Here is a 25614-nt window from a genome sequence, read left to right as displayed (position 1 = left end):
TGGATATCTTGTATATATCGTTAAATTGTCTTTTTTTTACTTTACTTTTTGTATACTTTTTTTTAACTTGACTACTGCACTGAAAGGAGCTTTTTGTACATCTTGTATAATGACAATAAAGGTCATTCCATTTTTATTTGAATTGATTTTGGTTGGTTTGTTGTGCTTTGGATGCTTTTCATGTTCATAATAAAGAAAAATAATAATAATAATAATGTTACATTGTTTTTGATGTTTGAAAAGAAACACTGTAACGTTTTGGGTATGGTGCGTTCAGGGTAACCAGAATGACTTATTCTCAAATCTGTTGCAAGACACCAAGAATGAAAACACATTGCGCCTTGTTTGCGGAAGTTGGTGACGTCATTTATTTTACATTTTTGTTTGAGTTTTCAACAAAACTGTTGACTATTGCTTGGGACGATGGCGTCTTCTAAATAGAAACGCTACAAAAAGCGCTGACGGGAAACGCAGCAACTGACCTTGTGTTTGCCTGTCCTTTGCTAGCATGCTAACCGTTAACGCTCCCAAACCACAAACCGCTACCTGCTGGATAAAGTTAGCAGCTAGCAGATAACGAGCAATGCCGGCGAGTCCGCTTTAGCGAGCACAAGTGAGCGTTCAAAAGACAGCTAAGTCGATTAGAAAGAACGCGGTCAAGAAAGGCTAGCAACGTTAGCATAACAGTAAAACTGTTGTCACTGCTGATTGCGGCTCGGTGCCCTCAACCGTGGCGGTTCGGGTTCGCATCGGTGGCCGCCGTCGGACTCCGCCATGGAGTGGAAGTTAATAAAGCTCTCCTCCGGGCAGGGAAGAAGCAGCCGAACCAATAAAGACAACGTTTGGACGTGTCATTCAGACCAATCAAACCTCGGACTACATTCCACCAATCAAGCTTTTATAGGGCCAAGTCCCTTCAGCAACTGACGCCATTCGGGCTTCACCGCGAGTGGCCAACCCGCCTGACAATCACACACGCAAAGGAGCCAAAATGGGGGGCAGAGAGCGCCAGCTTCCTGGCCGCCCGGGCCACCAATAAGCGCCTCACAGAACGGGGGAAGGGAAATGGCGCCTGTGTTCGTCTTACCAAAACAACCGTCTATTGGTCAAGAACAAGCACATGAACACAAGCCGGGCTCGAACCCGCCGCGGCCCACGCTCTCGTTAAAGCACGCCACGGAGGAGGAATTTAACTTGGTACTCACTTTGTTTTTATGGTGTCGAAGCGAAGACCCGCTCGGCGTATTTATTATTTTATTTAGCTAGCGGAGGGAAACAAGATGGCGGCGTCACGAACCGGAAATACTTGCTGGGTGAACGTGATGACGTCATTTGCTTCCCACTACAACGTCAGCTCGATGGAGCGGCTGATACGGAACTAAATAATGTTATTTAGTTACATTGATATGTAACTAAATAATTAGTTTTATTTACATATAATTTCCTTTTTAAAATAAATTCCTGGAAATGCTGAGAATTAAGCTTTACATTTTAGCATGTCATGAATTTACATGAACATGCAAAAATATAATCTCTGCATTTTCCAGCTATTTGTTATGCATGACAAAACTTTTTTGGACTGTTATATTTGACAAAAAATGCATATATTAATATATATTATACACACACACACACAAAGTGACATTAGCACTAAAAAATAAACCACATGCACAATAGCCGCCATGGGAAATGTTTATTTAATATTTTCAGTCTTCAAGAAACCTTTGTCACAAACAAAGACAAGACAAAAACATGATGGTAGATGCCATTTATACCATTTAGTATGTACAATTTGGTGTACTACTTCTACTGCTGTTTTCTTGATACTAGCTCCAGGAGAGTGGAGGTGAGTTTTTCTAGGCTCTTGGAGTACTGAGGGCCGCGGTTCATCAAGACTCCTCGTTCCATGTCGTGAGGCAGCGGCGGGCGCTGGTCAAAATACCCCTGGGAGACAGGTCGGCGGTCATGGTGTGCCGTGATGTTTTCCTGGAAACGCTCGGGATGCTGCGCTCGCTCGTCCGGACGACGTGTTGGGTACATCTCACGTGAGACGGAAACGTCTGAAGGAAAAAAGAAACGTTGGTTGACGTGTACCTAATGTTGTGGCCAGTGGGTGTAAAGTACCGTCATAGCGGCTTCTGCCGGATGCAGTGGGCTCTCCGCGCATACGATGCTGGTATTCTTGCTGCCCGTCGTGCACGTTCGTCTCGTGCGTCCTCCACCCTCGTTCCCAGTTGTCTTCCTCTGTCCGTCTAAAGTCGGAGTCTACCCAAGGCGTCCTCCTGTGCTGGAGCTGCGTGGACATCTGCGGAGCTGGACTCTTTTGCGGTATGACAGCACATAAAGCACAGATGTCATGCTTGAAGAAAGCCAATGGGAGGGATGGGGGGGGCACATACCTCATTTTTCTTTGATTTTAAAGCCTTGAATTCTTTCAGAAGGCTGGTCAGTTTGTTCTTGAGGAAAGTGGCTTCTTCCACGTTCTCAATTTCAATGTCGTTCTGATGGAATAAAGACAGGATCAAGTCAACGCTAACACAGGCGTGTCCAAACGTTTTCCTGCCAGGGCCACATCGTGAAAAATGGAAAGATGAAACCTTGCAAAGCAACCCTTGTAGAAGTACTAACATGTTATATATTGTATATTTCAAGACAAAAAAATATATCATATTACAAATTTATTCTGGTAAAACTGACACCTGTTTTCTCATTAGAAAAAAAAATATTTTTCTTAATATTATTCCTTTATTTGGCTGAAAAAAATCAACATATTTTGACTTTCTTTTTGTAAATGTTCTTCTTGTAATTTTTGGACTTTTGAAATCCCACAAATGAATTTTTTCCCCAACCAAAATTTCCAAAATTGACAAGTTAATTTTTTTCTTTCTCATATTCTGACTTTAAAAATGGTCTTTTTTCTATTCCACCTCTATGCTACTAAAATGACATTATTTTCCCTCATAATATTACATGTTTTTCTGACTTTCCTTGATATTTTGACTTTATTTTTGACTTGTAAAGTTACATCTGTTTACATTGCTGCACTTTTATTTTGCCAACTATTTCGACTTTCTTCTTTAATTATGACTTTATTCCCGTAATTCATTCTCCTAGTATTAAAACCAAATTTTCCAAAACTGGCAACTTTATATTTTTCTTTTCTTTCTGATCCTAAGTCTTAGGAAAAGCTTTTAAAATTGAGTTTTTCATCATAATATTTTGGATATATTTTGTTTGTTTCAGGTTAGAATACAACTTTTTTTTCTCAAATTAAAAAAAATATTTTTTCCCACTTTTCTTACTTCTATTTTCTCTTTTCATAATATTTTGACATTATTCCCATATTGTTCAATTTTCCCCAACTAATTTTCAAAAAAATGACAACTTTAGTCTTTGTTTTGTTTCTCATAATATTGCAACTAAAAAAATAGCTTTTTTTTCAGCTTTATGCCACTAAAATGACATTGTTTCCTCATAGTACTACTTTAGTCTTGCGAAATGAAATGACAACTGTTTTCTTCATATTTGATTCTTGTAAAAGAGTCGCATCATTACATTTTTGCTCATAGTGTTCTTTTGTTAAATTATATATTAGAATATGCCACGGTATGGACTTTTGCCACGCCCGGTGTAATTAGAAGATTGCGTGTAACAAATAAATGGAAATCCTACCAGCATATCGAAGACAGTTTCCTTCTCAGCGCCGTCATTCTGGAGGCTGTCAGAGTGACCCGAGTCCTAGAAGGGCGAAGGCGTGAGGTGAAAAGTGGTACAAGGTAAGAGCTACATACAGTGGTATGAAAACGTTTGGGCACCCCTGGTAATGTTCCAGACCCTATGTATCCTTCCCCTAGACCATGATGTTGAACGATATTTGCTTGTTGTTTTGAGGCTACCATGGTGCTACTCTTCAGAGAAGATGCAACTTGCAATTGGCCTCCTTAAATACCCTTTGTCATGATTGGCTTCACTTGTGTATGCAGGTCAAAGGTCAGTGAGCTCACCAGACTAATCATGTGTTCCAATAATTAGTCCACCCAAACGTTTTCATACCACGGTCAGATGGGTCCTTATTTTGGGGTTGGCTACCTGTGATTCTAAGAAGCGGTCGGGACGGCGCATGGGTCCACGGGTCTCGGCTTCAAACGGTCTGCCACCTGGCCTGGAATGAGCTCTCAGCTGCGGGTCTGGGGGCCCATACCCGGTGTTCAAACTGTGGCCAAAAAAAGGGTCAAAGGTTAGGAGTGAAACAGCGAAGAGGGTAAGTGACGACTTACATCTTGTGCGCCACTTCCACTTCCTCAGCGGTGGCGTCTGTGAAGCGACTCTTCCTCTTTCTTTTGCCGCACGCCTCGCCGCCACCGCCGCCGCCGCCATCGTCGTTGTCGCCGGGCCACTTCATGAAGCGCCTGAAAGGCTCCGGGATGTCCGACATGCTCCGGGAATCCTCTCTCGGCGTCTGGGCGGGGCCACTCCAGCCCGACGGCGCGGAGTTGGAAAGCAGCTCACCTTGGCGGACTTCGCCGTGTTTGTAATCTCTGACCTGTCTGCGTGGAGTTTCCATGTGCGGAAGCGAGGGAAGGTTCCCCGTGGGGGGCTCCGGAATGCTGGAGCCGAGCCTCAATCGATCCCCGATCGTGTTTACGCTTGGGTCATGTGACCAGCAGTGTTCATCTTCTTGATAGCTGGGATGCTGGTAGTCAGAGGAACCCCCGTGCTTTACATCCTCCTTCGAGTTCGTCTCCAGCGGGGTCCGTCTGTAGGGAGGGGCCTCGTCTGGGTACCGTTGGGACCACCCGCCATAGGGCACCTGCTCCTTGGGGTCAATGCCTCTTGTCTGCGATTCCTGCTGACGGTAATCCAGGTCCCGTCGCCTGCTGAGGTCCCTCTGCCAGTCGTCCTCCTGGTACATGTGTCGCTCGGCGTTCGGCCCGCAGGCTTCAGCTGCGGGGAAGGAGGTCCTGTGAGAGTGGTCCGGGGCCAACATCCCGTGCTGCGACTCCGGGAAGTCCTGGCGCTTGGGTGGACCCTGCGGGAGATCCAGTTGGAACAAAGCCTGGGGGTTCTGCGGGTTGCCGTTCTGCCTTGGTCTTGGGGGCGCTACGCAGAGAACAGGACGTTAAATGGGACTATGATGCTTTTTACACTTTTCTGACCTTTAAAAGTAGTTGGAATGTTGTATTCTGGTGTTTTACCTGACATTTCTTGCCCCACGTTCTCCCATTTCTTCAAGAGCTTGGAAGACAAAGAAATGTGTTATTTATTGTGGCTGCGGAACGATAAATAGACTTAAGATTGCGTGTCCAACCACGGGATGTCCGCGTCCATCCTGCCTCTCGATGATCTCAGCTCGGGTGCGTATCATCTTCCCCCCTTGCGGCATCAAAGAGTCCTTGTCCCACGTCACCAGGTCTGGACGCTTGGACTCCTGCATGCACAGAAGCAGATGTTTGGATTTAGGATGTAAAATAAAAAAAAAGACGTCCAACTTGCTGCGGTACCATGTATTTCTGCCTGTGTTTCCGCCCAATGATGTGACTGACGACTTCAGGCAGGTGCGCGGTGGTATTGCACAGGATGCACGTGTACTTGGGCCCCAGGTCGGAATTGGGCATGTGTCTGTACACTTCCTCCACATAGTTCAAGCCTGGGAGAGCAGAGCGGAGTGATTACTTTCTGCCAAAAAGCGTCCGCGGTGTAACTCACCGATGATGGGCTCGTCCAGCTTCAGGTAATCCAGGTAGTGTAAAATGTCCTTAAACATCGGCACGCTGCGTTCTCGGACACCGCCGCCTGAGGGAGTCAGAGAGAGGAACATTACAACACAGCGGAGGTAGGATGAACTCTGTGCTACGTTAAAAAGGTCTAGATGTCTTCTTTGGTTGACTGTGACAGGATTCACTACATCTATGCTACTCACGGGGCTTAAAACAAACACCACCCATGTCATTGATACTACTATTAAAAAAGTAGGTGTTGTACATATTAGTACATTCAGCTCCAAAATCCTTCCCTTCTCTCTTTAATTGCCGTTGTTCCCTCCCCGCACGCACCAGGCCATAAATATGCACCACACTTAAATTAAACAATAAAGTAAAAAATGCCTTTTAGTAGCATAAAGCTGAAATATTTATTTGAAAAATATTGTAATTTGTGGAAATTTTAATTGGAAAAAGTTTCTGGTGGGAATAAAAATATTAAGGGAATAAAGTTATATTATTCCAAAAATAACAACAACAAAGAAAAAGTAGAAATAAAAGAATAACAGCAAAAATGGGGAAATCAGAGAATGAAGCTGATATTAATAATAATATTATAATAGTTAAAAAATACAAAATAAAAATAAATATAATAATAATATTCATTCATTCACCCTCCTCACGAGGGTCGCGGGGGTTGCTGGAGCCTATCCCAGCTGTCTTATAATTATAATATAATATAAAAATAATAGGATTTTTCACCTATATGACAAAGCTTTTCATGAAATATATCCAACTTGTTAGCATAATTTACAAAACATCAAAGTGGAAAAGTCGCATCCTTTCCTTTTTCACTATGAAAACCCTTTGGACCCCCCCCCGCTCCAGAGCAACCAGCGGTAGGGTCAACCACGTGGAACGTCGGAGGAGAAGATGTCTCCAAGCCGCATGATCCATTATCCACACGGCTTGCGTGTTGCCATTCCAGTAAGGACTTACCATCGTATATGAACTCGTCTTCGCCGTGCTGTGAGTTTTGAGGTGATGTTGGAAGAAAGCTGGTGGTGATGTCAGTGTCAAGTACGTGCTACGTATTATTCATCAATTACTGAAATTAGGAAAAAACCCTGAAGGTCTCCACTGTATAACGGCTAACTAAAGCCACTTTAGGACTGTTTCTATTCCCAGTGGAATCACCCAACTTCTTGATGCATGCTTGGCCACAACAAAAGTACTGCACCTAATCATTCCTTGCAGGCCTTCAATGATCAATGGGCAAGATGAGTGAGTTTGAACGTTCTGCAGAGCCAGCAGATTCGGTGTAGGCCGTTGTTGAGCGATGGAGAACGCTATCAAAGAAAAGCGCAAGAGTCGGAAGGTTGCCGACTTGTGTCGGTCACGGCTTGGAAAACCATCGCCGACAGAGACTGTGACGGTGGTTTGCAGTCCAAGCTGCTTGGACTACATCCATAATGGGTCCACGGGGCTCGTCTCCATCATCATCATCATCATCAAGATAGTCAAGTCTGGGTGGCAAACTGTGGCACTGTGTCGTTGAAACACAACAACAGGAACAAGTGCTAGCTTTCAGCCCACGGCGGTAGAAAAGCCAACAAGGAACGTCTGTTGATCGGTCCACTTCCGGACAACAGAGCGGGAAAGAGACGGTGTTTGTTCATGATCCATAAAAGTCATTGGCGGGATCCATTGTTCCGTAGCGCACCTCACGCTGGCACAAAGACAATCCAGGTTTCAGGTTTCAAACCTAAAATACTCCAAGCTGGTGGGAAGGCTGCAACGGAACGCTTGAGCAGGCAAAGCTGAGGTCTTCTTGTCACCGCCACCTACTGGACTGGGGGAGCAATGCGGATACTTTCCTCTCCTAATCCGGGTTCCCATTTGCTAAACGTTCCAAGCTGTGGTGGAAAGACAGACAACGGACTGGGTTTGTTGACCAAAAAATGCTCCTGGTGTTTTTGCCAAAAGGGGGCGGCAAATCCTCCGTCCATCTTCTTCCACTCATCCAGGGTTGAAGGAGAGAACCTAAGACTTCCCTCTCCTCGGCTACTAAGTCCTGCTCCGCCCAGGGAGGTCCCAGGCCAGTTGTGAGACATAGTCTCCTCAACCTCGTTGTGAGTCTTTCCCCAGGCATCCTCCCGGCATCCAGGCATCCAGGATGCGGTCTGAACACCCGAGCCACCCAGTCCGTCGCCTTTAAATACGGAGGAGCAACAGTTAGTTGCTCAAAGTTCCTCCCGGATAACAGAGCTTCTGATGCCCTACCTGAAGGGGAGCCCAGCCAATCCCCCGGAATGGAATGGAATTAGATCGTAGCGAGACGGGGGCCAAAATGAGCTACTGTATTTACTGTAATTGGTTGGCGTGGGTCCTTGGAGCTGCTGCAGCGTGGATTTCATGAACTTGACAACGCCAGCTGACAAGACCCGTTTTAGGGAAGAAATGCTGCTTTCTTTAAAATGACTTATGGTGAGGTGATGGGGTGTGGCAACTCCAAGGCGGTTCCCTCTGTAGATGTTCGTAAAAAGCCATCAACAACGACTTACCGTCAAGGTCTGTACCTGTCTCTTACATAAGAGTGAGCTAACATTACGTGAGGCCATCACAGCCTCCAACGGCCTGAAGACGGAAGGTGTACTTACCCGCGGCGACAACGGCTTCCTCTTTCTGCCGGGAATGAAAGGAGAGCAACAAGTCAATCAGTGCACTCGTGAGACATCTTAAAACAGCCGATACTGGAAGAAAAGGAAAAGATCTTTATTTTGTCACATGTACAAGGTTCAGCCAAATGTGTCTGCGTTTAAACAGCAATGGGCGGGGACCGGATCCGGGTCCGAGGTCAGCCTCGTGGTCCATGTGTGGGTGAAGTGTCTTTACCCGATGACACAACAGCAGTGACTGGGCTGGAGGAAGGAGGATTCAAAACAGGAAACCCTACGGATACTGGTCCAGTCGCTCTACCGCCTGAGGTACCTACCGACCTCCCAAAGTACTACTAAAACACTAAAACCAGTACGACTTGAACTGGGGGTCATCTGTTTAGAGGCGCGTTCCATGTGCTTAGCACCTATTGAGACGTTCAAAGCACCAACGGCTTCATTGTCCGAATGAATCACATGACTGCTCTGTGAGCCAATCATCTCAGCAACTGACCCTGATCCTCCATCAGGTCCCATCTCAATTCGGCCAGGTTGATAAACGCAAATTGTAGCGCCAAAACAACATTTCTTAAACACAGTAAAGCATTTGTGGTATGTTTAAAAAATAATATCAACAAAAACGAAAGAAAATAGGCTGCACTGTGGAAAAGTGGTTAGCATGTAGGCCACACAGTCGGCAGAAGGGGAAGAGAAGTTGGAATCTCCGTGGAGTTTGCATGTTCTCCCCGTGCATGCGTGGGTTTTCTCCGGGTATTCCGGTTTCCTCCCACATTCCAAAAACATGCTAGGTTAATTAGCCACTCCAAATTGTCCATAGGTATGAATGTGAGTGTGAATGGTTGTTTGTCTATATGTGCCCTGTGATTGGCTGGCCCACCAGTCCAGGGGTTGACCCCGCCTCTCGTCCAAAGACAGCTGGGATAGGCTCCAGCATACCCTGTGACACTAATGAAGATAAGCAGCATAGAAAATGGATGGATGGAATAACAAAACAATGCAAATGTTTAACGCTAAATAAATTAGACGCTACCTGTTCAAATCCACAGACTTTTCCTCGTCTCTTTGGCGGCAGAGGAATCTTCTTTTGTATTTTACTCACTATTTGTCCGTACCACAACGTTATATCTGCACATGCGTCACAACACATGATGCCATTTATATGATGATGTCATGGTGACACCACCCGCCACTACGTAGATGGCAGTCCTGTGGGAAACACTGCAAGTCCTCCATGTTTGCAGGTAAAGACACAGTTTTAGGAAATCTTCAAAATGAGAAAAGTCTCCCATAAGAACAAGGGTGAAGTTAAAGACTCAAAGACATCAGTTTGTTGACGAACGAGACCAACCAGAAGAATTACCCGGCTGGGTTGGGGTAATGACCATGTCCATGGAAAAGAAGAAAAAGCAGAACTGCTTCCAAAATGGCCACATATTGTCTTCATCAGGTGACTATTCTCCTGGTTGCGAAGAGCTGATAGCCAAGGAGGTTTTAGCAATGTTTGCATTCAGGAAGCAAAAAGAGTGATGTAGAGAACCCTATCTGTTACGTCACTGCTGTTCTATTGAACATGGTGCCAGGGTAAGAAACTGCTTTGTTATTTTCTGCACCTGCATGAGAACCTCCGCGGATTAGTTGCTACACAAAACCAATGTAATCATCTTTTTTAGCCCAAAGAGACATTTAAATGCACATGTTATTATGTCCTGAATACAAGCGTTAAAGTGGGCATCAATACCTACCAACCACCACTGACCCCATTTACACAGCAATAACCGGAAACGGTCGCCCAAGCTACAACACATTTGGCTCACGTTTCCAGCAGATATTTCGCAGCTTATCGTATCATTTTTATCGTACCTTTAAATGTCCCTGCGTCGTCAGGTGTATCTTATACAAACTCAGGCCCCTTGCGGATTTGTCGCACACCTGAGGATATAAAAAAAAAAAAGGAGCGCGCGTGAGCAGCTTGCGACATAGCATAGCTAGCACAATCGGTCAAACACCAAGTTCTTTTTTTTGTCAAGTCACGGTCAGCAAACTCACCGTGCACTCGATGAAATCCGTCGCCGAGTCGTCTTCGTATGGAGTTTCCAAACTGTCCATTGTTGGTCAATTTGACGGGGAAACGTTATGTTTTTTTTGTTTTTTTTCTTTACAGTTAGCTTGGTTAAGCTAGGTTAAGCACAATCAAAACTTGAGCAACCGTTACGAGCTGGATTCAAGCTAGCGCAGATAGCAACACAATTGAAAGCCCGTTCGTTCGCTTAATACGTTTTGATGTGTAAGTGTATTGTTTATATTTAAACAATTCTATTATATTTGTTCCATTAATACCGTTCGTGTACTGACTGTTGCTAGTTCCGGTTTGGGCAACGTTAAAAATATCGACTTCCGGGGTGGTTCCTTACTATGAATACGGAAATATATGTTGGTAATAGAAATGGTTTATTTGGAAAATACATATAAGGTTATGCTGAAGTAACAGTTTAATTATTTGTGTTGTGTTAATTGCATTCGTCGACCGACATGTTTACACTTCCGGTGAAGGCATCCGTAATATGCCGCGCTGTTTTTGAATTCGGGGTCTCCGAACGTCGGGTCTTCGACCCCGGATTCAAACACAGCCATTGTCTCGAATGCAATTAATTTTAGGAGTCGAAAGAGTTTTTTTTTTTGTGTGTCGAGTCATATAAACAAATTCTGTCTACAAAATAGCTCAACACTTTTTCGAGTTGGCGGAAGGGCGCCCTCTTTTGGCTCGGAGCTAAATTGCAAAAACAATTCAAAAGCAATATCTTTGTCCATCATGTTTTTATTTGAATACCAGCAGATAATATATACAAAAAAAACAAAAAGCAATTGTGTAATGAAGTCTGACATGAATACAAATATAGATATTTACATGCAACTGGAAGTTATGTTATGTACACACGCCACCTCATTGTCTTGTTTGTAAATATTCCTGTGCAAGTGTATCATGAACACGTACAGCTAATCCAGATTGGATTAAGGGAATTAGGGAGAGACAGTAGCTAGTTTACAAAAGATCAGGAGGTGGGTTATAATGCATTACTGCAATGCGTTCAACAGTGAAGATTAAAAGCCAAGAGGACAAAAACATTTAAAAGAATAAAGCGTGGGGAAATTCATGAAAACGCAGAGAAGGTCCAGCGTGGGGTGGGTTGACCAGTGTGTGTGTGTGTGTGTGTGTATCCATCAGGCTGAGGAGTGGCGGAGTCCACCTGGGAGATTGTTCAAGCGGGATCGCAGCTCTTTGCGGACCTGAGTCACCCTGGCCAGTTTGCGTTTGTACTCCTGGAAAGCACAGAGAAGATCCATCATGGGTGTGCACAGGTGGGACTTCACAGCCGATGTTTGCACCGAAACGTGTTACCGTATATTACATTCCCTCCCCAAAACCACCAGAGTACTCAAAGAAAACACACTGCTGCTATTTGGCGAATATTTGACGCAATACCAGAAAATAATAATTCATATTGATGAACTCCTCAATGATGTATCATCAAAGTCTTTGTAGCTGTATCTTTATTTTTTCATCAGCCTCTATGTCAAACAAAATTAATTCAATTTATTTTTGGATTGGATTTCCCTTTTGATATAATGTAATATAATATTAGAAATAAAATGGGGGAAAGAATTATATATGTAAGAAGAAAATGTACAATACGGTAAAATAAATGTAATAACATTTTTAAAAAGCGAGAAAAAATAATTGTAAAAATAATAGCGTATAATAAAATGTTTTGTTTTTTTAAGTTTCTGATGGAAACAATAATAAGGCGTAATAAAAATCAAATAGGGAAATAAGATTTTCCAATGGACAAAATACGAGTACAATAAAAAGAAAGTGGGGGAAAAAGATTTAAAAGCTTTCAATTAAAACAAGAAAATAAAATTGAAAAAAAAAATTCTGATACAAACAATAACAGAAAATGATAACTTTTTTTGTAAATAAAAAATAATAAGTTTCCTATGGAAACAATAATACAGTATATAAAACTATAATAGGAAAAAATAATGTAAAAAAGTTTCCAGTGGACAAAATAAGGCAAAACAAAAAAAAACATTGTAAAAAAGGATTTAAAAATGATACAGCATAGTCAAATAAAATAAAATTTCTGGCTTTAAAGTGTTACCTCATCAGAAAATAAGATAGAGCACTGACAAGATGGCTTCCCTTTATTTGAAGTGATGTTTTTATTACAAAGCGACCACACAGAGAGTGACGAGGTTCTCCTGCATTTGCCTGCTGAGTGGCGGCTGCCAGCCACCCAAACCTCATCGGGATGTTGAGTGTTGGGTGAAAAGCGAACAAGCCCAAAGTGGGTGTTAGTGATGTCAGCGTGCTGCAGGACACACGCCACCCGGGACACGCATGTTAAAAAAAAAAAAAAAAAAAAAAGAAAGAAAGAGAAACCAAATGATGTGTGTATGTACGCACTTCGAGTTTCTGCTCGTTCTGGACCAGGCCGTCCTTCTGGCTTTGCAGGAAGCTGGTCAGGGTGCGCGTCAGCTGCCGCCGGTCGTCGATCTCCGCCGCCAGACGGCCGCTGTAGTCGGCCAGCAGCATGCAGGCGTCGTCCACCAGCTGGGAGATGCGCTCCCCCGACTCCTTATCTGGGGGGGAGGGGGGGGGGGTTGAGTCAGGAGGACAGAGCGCGTTGGAAAACGTCTTCCTGTTTTGCTTTGATGTTTCTTTTTAATGGCGTCTTTCCAAAATGACTACAACAGTTTCATCATAGATGCTAGTGAGTATATATATATTTTTTTTCCACATTTTAATATACAATATATAAAATAAAATATATAAATGAAAAAATATAATAAAAAAAATTAAAATATAATAGTATATAAATAAAATAAACGAATAAAATTTCATTAACATAATTTATATTTTCATATTTTAATATACAGTATATAAAATATATGAAATAATAAAAACATTTGCTATACAGTTATATACAATATATATATATGTAAGACACAGTATATACAGTATATACAATATATATATATAAAACTGGAGACTGGAGGGGCCCGGCAGAGGGGGACAAACGCTTCATCTATGTCATCCCTATTGGTATCGTTATCGGCATCGGTATCAGCAGCATACAACCCTGACGGAACATCCCTAATTGTTATTCAAATTCCAACTTGACTACAAAGAAACTGGATGCATTGTTGAATAATTGAATCAATGAAATAGAAATATTCTGGACGCATCCAACAATATGACGAAATGAAAGAATTTGTCTAATAAACTAAGAATAATAATCTAATAATCTATTAGACTGTGTAAAGAAGTGGCTGATGAGCATCTTCCATTCGTTAGTAAGACACACCCACTGGGCCCCGCCTCCTCGTGAGTCCCCTCACCTGTGATCCTGTGAAGCAGCGACGCGTCCTGCACCTCGTCGGGAAGCAACGAGATGCGCTGATGCAGCAGCGAGTCTCCCGAGGTGGCGTTCTCCAGCTCCTGGAGGGCTCGGATCAACTCGGACGTCTGAGCGGGAGAAGTGGATGCGTTTAGTTCAACGTCCTTTAGAAGTTGGAGATGTTGCGGAGAAAAAAAAAAAAAAAAAACACCCCAAGAATAAGATGCTGACGAAAACGTCTGATAGCCGTCTAAGCTGATGTCCACGTGTACAGCGTTTTGGAAAAAGCCAAAGAACCGTGTACACGCGGACATGTTCTAAAGTGTCCTTCCTTACTACACCGTCAGGAACAGAACCTGTGGGGGTTCCGATGGAGAACTCCTGGATGCAAAGTCCTCATCTTCAGCTTGGATGGACTCGTAGGACCTCTTCCTGGGCTTCTTGTCACCATCTGGATCGACACAAAAAATACATAAACACAAGAACCGCATGTCCGATGCGCCTTCACTCAGAATTAGTAGTGGGCAAAGCCGTTCATTCCAGTGAACAGGATCATTCCGCTTCATTCAGTAAAAAGATCCGTTCATTTTCGGTCAAATGGTCATTAGCCTGTGATCTCCCCTTGTGCATAAACCCGGTCGGTTGTATCGAATCAGTTCGTTCACTCGTGTTCACGTTCGTTCTGACTCAACAGCTCACCAACTAGTGCTGTGTCGGTCATGAACAAATCGGCCGGCGGAATGAACGGGTATTTTATGGGAGGTTCATTCATTCGCAAAAAAAAAAGAACTAGTTCTTTTGACCCGTTCGTTCATGAATGCCACACCACTACTGAAGGGACTAATCAGGGACTTTCAGGGATTAATCGATGCATCGAAAAACTATTTTCTAGATTAATCGATTACAGAACTAGTCAGCTAGGCTAGTTAGCCGGTTAGCTTACAGAGGACTTGGGAGAGCTGCTCCAGCAGGTCGTTGTCGTACACGGCTCTTTCCTGCCAGATGGAAAACACCCGACCCAGATGCTTCTTACAGCCGTCTTCTCCGTCCCTGTAGGACACACACACGCACACTGAGCAAAACAACACGACAACAACAACAACAGCACCGCAAGTCCGTGTGTAACCTGTGGACATGTTTGAATGCGTCAACGATGACCGGCGCAAAATCCTGCGTGAATTCGGGTCCTTTCTTCTTGCTGTTCTGGATCACGTCATTGGCCAAGTACAGGAAGGTCAGCTTGCGCGATACCTGAGCTGCGCACACACACACAAACACACACACACACAAACTGGATAAACAGTAGAGAGGATCTTTGACCGCACTTCTGCAGGACATCCTAAAAACAGCAGCATTCCTGCCATTAATAGATGATCTTTGACTAGCATTTTCGCAGTGAGTCCTCAAAAACAGCAGAATGCTGCTGTCATATAAAGGATCTTTGGCTTTTTGCAGTGAGCCCTCAAAAACAGCTTCCTGTAATGTAGAGGATCTTTGACCAGGTCCTCAAAAAATATCAAAACACCCCCTTGTCACATAGAGGATCTTTGAGAAGCATATTTTGTGGTGGATCTTTAAAAACAGCAGAGCGCTGCCGTCACACAGGACCTATGACTGGCTTTTGGGAGTAGGTCCTCAAAAACAGCAGAGCACCCCTTTCATATAGAGGCTGGGTTCCCCAAGTGGGATATGCGAATAAACAATTAGGGCCTAAAATTCACATTTCCGAGTGTGCCTGAACGGCTCACGGCGCGGGGAGACGGCATGGAGTTGTTCAATGCTGTGCGCTTCAAATGTATGAATGAGTAACTCTGGTGATTGTTTTATAGATTAATAAAAGTGTTTCATCTTTTGAATATGACATTTATATTGATGGTCCAATCCCCGCACGGTGCAGCAGGAGCGGGGCTTCATCGTTGGTTGTATTTTGGTACTTGGGATACCCCTTCAATGTGCTATGAAGGGAATATGCTGACATAAACAAAAACCTGTGGTCCATTGTGAGCGGACAAAAAGAAAGTGAAACTGAAATTGAAAGGATGCCTACATGAAAACTGGAATAAAAGGTAGAATGTTTACGCCAAACATTATCAAAATGTCACCATGCAACATATGCAATTTCACCCATATAAAAGTATTACCAATTACTGCATAATTAGGTCGGAAAAAAACATAAGTGGCATTTTTTTGCTGGTAATTTATTTTCCAAACTACTTGACCAAAACAGACATTACGTCCTCTTGGTAGGCAAGTTCTAACAATAAAAAAATAATATAGAACAGGTTGAATAGGTGTAAGATATGCTAACACAATGCTTATTCAGCTACACAAAAATAAACCAGTGTTTATGGAACATTTTCATTTATAAGTCGCTCTGGAGTATAAGTTGCAGGAACAGCCAACCTAGGAAAAAAAAGTGTACTTATAGTCTGGAAAATACGGTAATTATGTTGACTATTTCAAGTTCATTAAGATAAAGGGTTTGTTTTTGAAATGGCGGGGTACAAGGCTTCAGGTCAAATGAAAAAACCTTTTAGTGGCTCTTTGTGTAGAGATTACAAACAGCAGAACACTCCTGTGGTAAAAAGATCTTTGTCTTGGGTTTTTGTAGTATGTCCTCAAAACTTTTGCTTGCTATCAGACATTGTTTAATGTTACTGTGCAGAACCCTGCACCGATTAAAGTGAAACTAGTGATGGTCAAGTTCCTAGCTAAGTGCAATTGCCAAGTTAGCCCAGCCTTAAGCGGATGCTAGCATGCTTTTGTTTGGGCCAGCGTTCCTCACCAATGCCGTCCGCTTACCTTTAATGAGCTCGTTGAACCAAACGTTGACGATGGTCTTGGAGTGTTTCCTGTGATGGATGAGCCACAGCGACAGCGTCTGGACACTTTGTTGAGAGTTGCTGAGCTCGGACAGTTTCTTCTCTAGAGCCGCCTCGGAGAAAGAGGACATCTCGGCCGCACCAAAAACGTCGCCTTTGCGAGTTCAACCGAGAGCGGGGGGCTTCGGTTATTACTTTCCCGTCTTGTTTGTTGTTATCGTTTCACTTAAGGCGTTCACTAAACGTTCATAAATCAACACAAATTATAACAAAAAACACAGCGACGCAAGTCCCCCACCGTGTTTACAGACTAGCTAAGTGGCGAGTTAGCCTAGCTAGCATGGCAGCCTGAACGGGGCGCTTCCGCGTGCTCGTCATGGTGAGTTCAATAGAACCGGAAATCTCACTTTCATCCCACGATTTCTTGTAGAAATCGGCAGATCCGCTATTAGTATGTATTTAACATTAGTTATGAAATGTTAAGATTTAGAAATCAAATTGCCTACACCCAAATTTGCGGGGAGTTTTACTTGAAAATATTTCTTTGCTCCCATTTTAGCATAAAATGAGACGTGACACCACAATGTCAGTAACACCAACAAAACAAAAACGCATCACACACTTCTATGTTTTATATACGAAATACAAAATTAACAAAAAATTGAAAATATAATTTCTATCTCTTCACACACACACACACACAAACGCACCACCAGGTGTAAAATAAACTTGATTCTTGATACAATGCACAAGTGTGCGTGCAACCGGAGCAATAAAGCATAAAGAGCGTGAGCATAAACGATGTCTTCAGCATCCATTAATCACATTGTTGAAGCGCTGTGCCCAATTATGCATAGTCATAAATCTAACGGCCATATTGGCGGTGTCACCTGATGTCCAATATTATACCAGCCTTTCTTAGGCTGGTCGGAGATAGTCTTCCGACCACGTCAATACAAAAAAAAAAAGCGTCCATTGAAGTAACATGAACACTAAACTCTGGATGGACTGACGAGAGCTTGCGGCTTCAGAAAGCTGGCCCGGGTGGGACGGACGGATCGGGGTGCGCCCTCCAGTGGCCGGGCGGGTGTGGACAGTAAGTCGTGGGCTGAGACGACCAGGGCGCCATGTGATAACCCTGGTACCCCTCCCCCTGGACGGCCTGAGTCCAGTAGGTCTGGGCTGCCGGGACGGGACCGCTCTGGAATTGCGTGTACGTCTGATATCGTTCCTGCTTGATCCCGTGAAAGTGGAGTCCGTGTCCCGGCGTTGTCCCGTTGCCGTGAACGGCGGCGGGGGGATAGGCAAAGGGAGGCGGCATCTTTTGCGCGTTGATGTGGTGCCCTGCTGTGACCGTAGCAACGCCGCTGATGGCGTGTGATGCGGGCTGCGGCTGGTAGCCAAACTGGGTCATGATACTGGGAAGGTCTGGTCCCTCGGCACGAGCGTTGGCGGCGGGGTGCGCCGTGTGCGGTCGAGACGAGTTGTGCCACTCCAGGGCGTACCCCTCCTGGTGCGAGTAGGCATGACTGTACGCCGACCACTCGCCGACCGGCGCTGGACTTTGCCAAGAATTCGAGTTCCTCCGTGAGCGTTTCTGAAAAGGCGTCAGTCTGCCGGGATTCGCACCCTCGCCGATGTCGTCGGACTGATCCACAAAGTGAGCGACGGTCACGTCGGCCGGCGCATACGGATCGTCGTCCAAAGATTGGTTCTCGGTAAACGGCTCAGAGCCAATGTTCAAATCAGGCTCCTCCCACTTGAAATAGGGCTCCTCCTTCACCTCCACATTAGGCTCCTCCTCCTGGGGGTCAGCCCAGGGGACCGGCGACCCAGGTGGGCTGTCCTGGCTGAAAGACGCCCTCTCCAGCAGTAGCGGACCTTCAGTAAGAGGCAGGCTTACCTTGAACACCGTGTTTTTCACCTCCGCCCCACTCTTCTTCTGGTGACGCGCTCCCTGTTTGGGAAGCCTGGTGACCTTTGAACCTTGGAGACGACGAGGTGGGGGGGGAAAAAAAGCACAAAGACACGTTGAAGAGTCGACAGCGAGACGAACGGTGACGAGTGACTTTTAAAGACACACCTTGGTGGGCTTTTTTCCACCGGCGGGCGTTTGGGTGGCTCCTCTTCCAAAGCCTTTTGATGCCTGCGAAAAAGGCAGCAAACATTTATCAGGACCTACTGATCATTAATAACTGGTGGGAGGAGCGATTGCCTTGATGATATGTCACATCTTAATGCATGGCCGCGCACAAGTCCATGCACGGCCGAGCATTTTGAGAATCGTTCTGGCTTCTTTTATCATGCAAGGTGGGGATTATCGTTAATAACTGGTGGGAGGAGCAACCACATTGACGCCCGTGTACATGTGCTCATGCACGAGCAAGCAAAACTTGATCATTTGGACATCGCAGAGGAGTTCCAGTTCTATTTATTTCGACCACCAGAGGTGGCTGTAATCATCCATAACTGGCAGGAGGAGAAGTGGTCGCATCGATTTCGAAGGATTGTAGGTGGAATATTTACCCGTTCACCATTTCAATGAAGCTGTTGAGTTTACTATGAGCTCTGACTTTACGCTCATGGACAACATGGACAACATGGAGGTGGATGCAGGGTGAAGCATGCGTACTTACACCAGTTGTAACTTTTGGTAGGGAGGAGGCCGCAAAGGAACTGGGGTGCATTGATCACCTGTGGACACAAAACGCCTTTGGTTAAAGAACAGACAGAACACGCCTTTGGTTAAAGAACGCAAAAGGAACTGGGGTGCGTTGATCACCTGTGGACCCAACACGCCCTTGGTTAAAGAACACAAAAAGAACTGGGGTGCATTGATCACCTGTGGACACAACACGCCTTTGGTTAAAGAACACAAAGGAACCGAGGTGCATTGATCACCTGTGGACACAACACAGCTTTGGTTAAAGAACACAAAAGGACATGCCTTTGGTTAAAGAACACAAAAGGAACTGGGGTGCATTGATCACCTGTGGACACTACACGCCTTTGGTTAAAGAACAGACACAACACGCCTTTGGTTAAAGAACCCAAAGGAACTGGGGTGCATTGATCACCTGTGGACACTACACGCCTTTGGTTAAAGAACAGACACAACACGCCTTTGGTTAAAGAACACAAAAGGAACTGGGGTGCATCGATCACCTGTGGACACAACACGCCTTTGGTTCAAGAACACAAATACTGGGGTGCATTGATCACGCCTTTGGTTAAAGAACACAAATACTGGGGTGCATTGATCACGCCTTTGGTTAAAGAACACAAATACTGGGGTGCATCGATCACGCCTTTGGTTAAAGAACATGAAGGAGGAAAAAAGCTATTCACCTCAACGTCTCCTCTTCCCTCCTCACGTTCCACCTGCCTGGCCAGCGACTGCAGAAGCTGCCAATTGTTCTGAAGGTCGATTCCCACGGCCTCCACCTGCTCATGGCGGGTTTCCATCTACAAACAGACCTTCTCGTTGAGCGTCACACTCCCCCCCCCCCACCCCAGTGGCCCTGCTGCAGCTGGACCCCCACGCGCCCCCACACGTACACACTGACCAGGTAGTTGAAGACGTGCCCCGGGCTGCTGATGTGGTCAACGAGACCCCGCTTGTTGACTCTCTTGCAGCAGCAGTGGCACAGGAAACAGGAAGTGCAGCCGTTGTCGTCGATGCACTCGGACAGCCGGTGAAGACCTGCGGCAGAGCCAACGGCGGACATTTTAGCTGAGCGGAGGCCAGACAAAAGAGGAATAAAAATGGCCGCTTCACATTCCAAGGGTGGCGAGGGGTTGGGGTCATTTTGAAAAAAAAAAAAAAGCAGTGCTCCTGTCATGTAAAGGATCTTTGACTGGCATTTTTGCAGCACAGGGCTCCTCGACTACACGGGATCTTTGACCACCGTTTCTTGCAGTAGGTGATTAAAAACGGGTCATTTCAAGGATCTTGGACTTGCTCATAAAAACGTCAGAGCTCCTTTGTAGAGGATCTTTGACTGGCATTTTTTGCAGTATGGTATTAAAATGGATGATCTTTGACTAGCATTTTTTTTGCTGTATGGTATTAAAAATAGCACCGCTTCTGTCCTATAAAGGATCTTTGACTTGTGTTTTGGAAACATCAGCAGTCTTGTCCTATGGATGATCTTTGACTAGAATTTTTTGAAGTATGGTATTAAAATAGATGATCTTTACTAGCATTTTTTGCAGTATGGTATTAAAAACAGAACAGCTTGTCATATAAAGGATCTTTGACTTGTGTTTTTGAAAAATCAGCACTCTAGTCCTATGGATGATCTTTGACTGTCATTTTTTGCAGTATGGTATTAAAATAGAAGATCTTTGACTAGCATTTTTTGCAGTATGGTATTAAAATGGATGATCTTTGACTGGCACTTTTTGCAGTATAGTATTAAAATGGATGATCTTTGACTAGAATTTTTTGCAGTATGGTATTAAAAACAGCACCGCTTCTGTCCTATAGAGGATCTTTGACTTGTGTTTTTGAAACATCAGCACTCTAGTCCTATGGATGATCTTTGACTGGCATTTTTTGCAGTATGGTATTAAAATAGAAGATCTTTGACTAGCATTTTTTGCAGTATGGTATTAAAATGGATGATCTTTGACTGGCACTTTTTGCAGTATAGTATTAAAATGGATGATCTTTGACTAGAATTTTTTGCAGTATGGTATTAAAAACAGCACCGCTTCTGTCCTATAGAGGATCTTTGACTTGTGTTTTACAGAAGCTTCCTAAAAACAGCAGAGCCCTTGAGAATCTTTGACTAAAAATTGGTGACCAAAACAAAGTGACGCCAACGTGTCCAAAAAGGAAGTGTCCAAGTGCCCAAAAAGACTCCAAAGGACTGACGAGGAGAAGAGCTCACCAATCAGAGGCTTCCCTCCTTTGTAGCCGTTCAGGAAGTTGCGGCCATGGCCCTGAACCCAGACAGGAGGGGCTTGTTGGACCGCGTCCTCGGACCAGATATCCCGTTCAGCACCAGGGACGGGGACCTCCTTGTGACCCAGCAAGACCACCCTCTGGGACGGCTCGTCGTCCTGTTCCGTGCACGCCGAGGTGTCGGTGTGGGCGGGTCCATGCGTGAGGAGCCTGATCAGACTAATTGCTGTGGTGGTGGGGGGGGGGGGGTGTTATTAAAGAAAAAGCGGGGGTGGGGGTCACAGTGAGATAAGACTGACCCTCGCTGTTACTGTATCCTTTGATCCTCTGGAACACAGCGTCCTCGACCTCCAGCAGCTTTGGTCAAAAACACAAACGCCATTTGCAGCACGTGTTGCCAACACACACACACACACACACACACACGTCAACGTCTTAGATGGACCTTGATGTCCCCGGGGCCGTCCTTGTCCTCCAGTGTCCTGGCTATCTCCATGAGCGGCCTGGCCAGCAGAGACATGTCGCTGTCCTCCTTGACGCCAGACAGCAGGTCAGGGTACCAGGCTTTCTGTCAGTACACAAGTATAAGTATATGTATATATATATATATATATATATATATATATATAAGTATAAATACATCTCTGGGAGCAAACAAGTTCATCATTAGGGGTTAATTTTCTAAAATTACGAGTCTGTGGAATAGACAAAATGGGAGTTTGTTACTATGGTAACGTGACTTCATACAGGCTGAAAATAAAAACATTAGAGCGCACAGCAAGCGTGGAGGCGTGTAGCGTGCACACGGTTAGCGTGCACACGGTTACGCAAAACAAAGGGAAACCAAACACATGCGCACGCGTGCACGTTCGGGTCCAAGTGTGAAAATTGGAAATATTTGTTGGTGTTATATTTGTTATTAATATTAAGTTATTTTCAACATTTATGTTGTGGCATGATTTTTATATTTTGGCTAAATTTGTGTCAAAGTGAAAGTTAGAAATGTATCTTTTCACTCAAAAAAAAAATTTCTCAATTTTTTGTTGATATTTAGCTGAAATTTACCTAAATTCTACTGCTGATGACTAAAGAATGGAATTGGTTTTTTGAAAAGATTTTGTTTTTTAATTTACAAATATTTAATTTTCTTCTCGTAATTATAATTTTATTCCCATATCATCTTGACTTTATTCTTGGAATATTAGCTTTTTTTTTTTACTTTTACATAACTTTCTTTGTAATTTTTTATTTAATTTTTTTTAAAAAAATCATCTTTTTTTTTCCTTTAATATTTCAAGTTCATGCCTCTAAAATGACATTATTTCCCCCTCAGAATATTATGTTGTTATTTTGGTAAAACGGAAGGGAAGTGGGTGGGAGGACACAACAGCTATGTGATGCTAAAATGCTAAACGCCAAAAATAAAAGACAAAGATTAATAAATAAATAAAAAATTAGTTCTCAACAAGGGAAAAAAATGCTTTTTGTGAAATAGTAACTTTCACTTTGATACAAATCTAGCCGTATATATATTTAGCCAAGATGACTAAATGATGCCACAACATAAAATTAAATTTTTTTTTTTACATGAAAATAGCCTTTTTTTTTTTACAAATATAAGACCATGAACTATTTACTATTTTCACATTTGCAACATTTAAAATGTCCCTTACCGCCTTCACGCAAGAAAGAATAAAAGAAAAAAAAAACTTACAGCTCCTAGGTAGGTTTTTTTTGAAACACCAAGTGCTGGTCTTATCCACCACACGGCCTCACCGAGCTAAGTCGGTTGGGGTCTGAAGCAAAATCATGTCCACGAGGAAAGGGACCGAGAGCACAAACGCGTAGTCAACAAGTACGTGAGACGAGTGAAGGCAACACACTCCTGTTATGACATCATAAAGTCACTTGGGCATCACAGACGACGGCCGTCATCGATGATGTCGGAGCCTTTTGGGGGGGGGATGGCGATGGCGGGACTTACGGTGTAGTTGTATCTGTGCAGGCTCCCCATGATGTGGTTGCGCATGTCGCCTTTGCCGAGTCTGCATTCGCACGCCTCGCACAGGTAGAGCACCTCCCTGCCGGGCGAGCCCACCTTCACGCATTCCGTGATGCTGCGCAGCCCTGCAAGGGGACACACGGACACGGACTCGGGTCTTTGAAATCACACACACAAGTCCCGGAGGCGAGATAGATGGTAAAGTTGGCTGTCCACACGCACCGATGATGGGCTGCAGTCTGTTCTTGTTGTTCAAGTACAGCTTCAGGGACTCAAACAGCTCGCTGGAGACTGCTGGAAAAAAAAAAAAAAAAAAAGGCAAATATGTGCACGCTAATTATCTTTTTCAGCACCGGATTCTTTCATTACCTTTTTGAGTGGCACGGGGCTGCATGGCCAAGCGGCGTCAAAGCGGAGTGAAGCGCCCCGGTCTCTTCAAGGTGCTTCCTGCTGTGCCTAAAAACCCTGATAAGATCCCACAGGCACAGAACAATGTGACCTCCACACAGTCAGGGCGACACAACATTCCTAATCAACGCACACACAAGAAGGAGACCTGATACAAGAACACGTCCGTCCGTGACGGCAGCTCCGATTAATCCGAGGTCGCACATTTTAAAAGTAGCATTTAACAAGAAAACTTTTTGAAAATAAAACAGTATCAAAAATGGAAAAATCAGCAGGAATTGGACAAGAAGAAAGTGGAAAAGAGAGAGAAAAGGTTGCAGTTTTGCAAAACTAAACTCGGAATATTAAGGAAAAAGATCACTTTAGTAGCATAGACGTGAAATATTTTTTAAAAATCATATTTATCCCATTATTTTTGTAAAGTTTGACTAGTCTGACAAACAAAAAAGCAAATTCAAGAGTTGAAATATTCAAGAAAGAAAAAAAAATCAAGTCATAATCAACAAAAAAACAAAACAAAAACAAAATTTAAATTATAATAAAAAAAATTTTGGAAAAAAATTGGACGAAAAAGTCATAACGTTATGAAAATAATGTCCAAATATTACAAAAAAATGTAAAAAAAGAAAGTTGAAATATCAGAACTGAAGGAGCAGAAAATTTCCAAAGATTATTTGAGAAAAAAAATGAAATATTTGGATACAGGTTAATCTAATGAGTGACATGGGCATCCCTGCAACTTCTTCATTGTCCACCAGATGGCGCCGCCATCCCAACGCACAACCGACTGAATCCAAACGACCCGAAACGGAACCAAGTGTCCAAAAACTGTGTCAAATAAGTGTTTTATTGCCAGCCTTTTAGTTTCGCGTGGATCCCGTGGAACATGCCAAGCGTCCGGCTTCTAAATTTCCATCGAAAAGTGGAATGGTGTGGAAATATTCCAAATTGCGGCGTATCACAGCTGACCTGTTGCTACGTGGTTAAAAACTACACAATCATTCAAATTTATTAGTTTATTAGAAAAAGTAATCAACTAATTAATATAATCTTCACCAAACTGAAGAATGTTCATGGTTGTGAGTCAAACGTATATCTGTATGCAAGAGCAAGTTTGCTAGCTTGTTTGAAACATCAAACTACGTTTCATCCTCATCATGTCGCGAGACGACGTTTATTCTTTTTTAACCAAACCAAAACAACCAGAAAACGAGCCTTTAAGTTGTTACTTACTTTACTTCCCCCGTGTGCAGTCAGCAAGAAGGGTTTAGAATCTTATCGTTTCTTCGGGAAATCGAAACCCACATGGACAACAAAGTTTGGCAACTAGCGTCTACTTCATACACTTCCGCCTTTCAAGGGAGCGCATGCGCAAAAAGACACCATCCATAACGCACTCTTTGGACTAGTTTACTTTTTATAAAAACAGTAGTTACCGCTCCCCTTTTCACTGGGAAACTGTCGTATTTTGCCCTCCTGTATTTTGACTTTCACTTTTCAAAAGCAGTTTCCGGTTCGCTCGGAAACACTCCGGAAATATCGTAGTCATGTCCTGTTTCTGGTAACATCAGGCCTTCAAAATAAAAGAGGCACGCCAGTGTAATATCACATGGTTGGAACATTTGTGGAAGATCACAATTTGTCTGAAAAATAGCCCCCTAGAGATGCACAAGATATGAATGAATGTAGTAGACATT

General features: G+C 43.8%; 3 protein-coding genes across 4 annotated transcripts; all 3 read right to left on the bottom strand.

Moving 5' to 3' along the window:
• Window positions 1–1678: 1678 nt before the first annotated feature.
• LOC131101700 (uncharacterized) lies at window positions 1679–10763 on the bottom strand. Of its 2 annotated transcripts, XM_078791870.1 has the most exons (13): window positions 10424–10763; window positions 10238–10306; window positions 8360–8384; window positions 5707–5793; window positions 5502–5647; window positions 5309–5428; window positions 5196–5235; window positions 4278–5100; window positions 4090–4213; window positions 3673–3738; window positions 2400–2501; window positions 2125–2320; window positions 1679–2060 (listed from the first exon to the last, which is right to left on the bottom strand). In XM_078791870.1, the coding sequence occupies exons 1-13, from the start codon at window positions 10481–10483 to the stop codon at window positions 1807–1809; spliced, it is 2112 nt and encodes a 703-aa protein (XP_078647996.1). In that variant the 5' UTR covers window positions 10484–10763; the 3' UTR covers window positions 1679–1806. The 2 variants fall into 2 exon arrangements, with proteins under 2 accessions (XP_078647996.1, XP_078647997.1); XM_078791871.1 differs by lacking the exon at window positions 8360–8384.
• A 411-nt stretch (window positions 10764–11174) lies between these two features.
• On the bottom strand, window positions 11175–16992 carry LOC131101767 (regulation of nuclear pre-mRNA domain-containing protein 1A-like). The gene is made up of 7 exons (XM_058047117.2): window positions 16579–16992; window positions 14903–15032; window positions 14720–14826; window positions 14133–14227; window positions 13778–13904; window positions 12843–13018; window positions 11175–11695 (listed from the first exon to the last, which is right to left on the bottom strand). The coding sequence occupies exons 1-7, from the start codon at window positions 16727–16729 to the stop codon at window positions 11597–11599; spliced, it is 885 nt and encodes a 294-aa protein (XP_057903100.2). The 5' UTR covers window positions 16730–16992; the 3' UTR covers window positions 11175–11596.
• Window positions 16993–17625: 633 nt separating this feature from the next.
• LOC131101766 (uncharacterized) lies at window positions 17626–25398 on the bottom strand. The gene is made up of 12 exons (XM_078792553.1): window positions 25151–25398; window positions 23879–23974; window positions 23732–23800; window positions 23492–23634; window positions 21953–22075; window positions 21807–21864; window positions 21494–21733; window positions 20165–20301; window positions 19947–20063; window positions 19235–19292; window positions 18682–18744; window positions 17626–18584 (listed from the first exon to the last, which is right to left on the bottom strand). Exons 2-12 carry the CDS (start codon window positions 23901–23903, stop codon window positions 17626–17628), a joined length of 1992 nt encoding a protein of 663 aa, XP_078648679.1. The 5' UTR covers window positions 23904–23974; window positions 25151–25398.
• Window positions 25399–25614: the final 216 nt, after the last annotated feature.

This window comes from Doryrhamphus excisus, linkage group LG7 (genome assembly GCF_037039965.1).
Source record: "Doryrhamphus excisus strain RoL-2023G ecotype Guam linkage group LG7, RoL_Dexc_Guam_v1.1, whole genome shotgun sequence".
Lineage (NCBI taxonomy): Eukaryota > Metazoa > Chordata > Actinopteri > Syngnathiformes > Syngnathidae > Doryrhamphus > Doryrhamphus excisus.
Note: the sequence above shows the minus strand (reverse complement) of the source record. Positions and strands in the feature narration are given on the sequence as shown.

What these genes read in the sequence shown, in the direction of transcription:
- LOC131101700 (XM_078791870.1), bottom strand. Translation starts at nt 10,483, where the DNA reads ATGGACAGTTTGGAAACTCCATACGAAGACGACTCGGCGACGGATTTC. An exon ending in AACACAGGCAGAAATACATG is followed by an intron (nt 5,429 to 5,501) that starts GTACCGCAGCAA and finishes CTGTGCATGCAG; the next exon opens with GAGTCCAAGCGTCCAGACCT. An exon ending in CGTGGGGCAAGAAATGTCAG is followed by an intron (nt 5,101 to 5,195) that starts GTAAAACACCAG and finishes TTCTCTGCGTAG; the next exon opens with CGCCCCCAAGACCAAGGCAG.
- LOC131101767 (XM_058047117.2), bottom strand. Translation starts at nt 16,729, where the DNA reads ATGTCCTCTTTCTCCGAGGCGGCTCTAGAGAAGAAACTGTCCGAGCTC. An exon ending in GCATTCAAACATGTCCACAG is followed by an intron (nt 14,827 to 14,902) that starts GTTACACACGGA and finishes TGTGTCCTACAG; the next exon opens with GGACGGAGAAGACGGCTGTA. An exon ending in AGAACGAGCAGAAACTCGAA is followed by an intron (nt 11,696 to 12,842) that starts GTGCGTACATAC and finishes TGTGCTTTCCAG; the next exon opens with GAGTACAAACGCAAACTGGC.
- LOC131101766 (XM_078792553.1), bottom strand. Translation starts at nt 23,903, where the DNA reads ATGCAGCCCCGTGCCACTCAAAAAG. An exon ending in CAGACTGCAGCCCATCATCG is followed by an intron (nt 23,635 to 23,731) that starts GTGCGTGTGGAC and finishes GTCCCCTTGCAG; the next exon opens with GGCTGCGCAGCATCACGGAA. An exon ending in AGGGAAGAGGAGACGTTGAG is followed by an intron (nt 19,293 to 19,946) that starts GTGAATAGCTTT and finishes TTGTGTCCACAG; the next exon opens with GTGATCAATGCACCCCAGTT.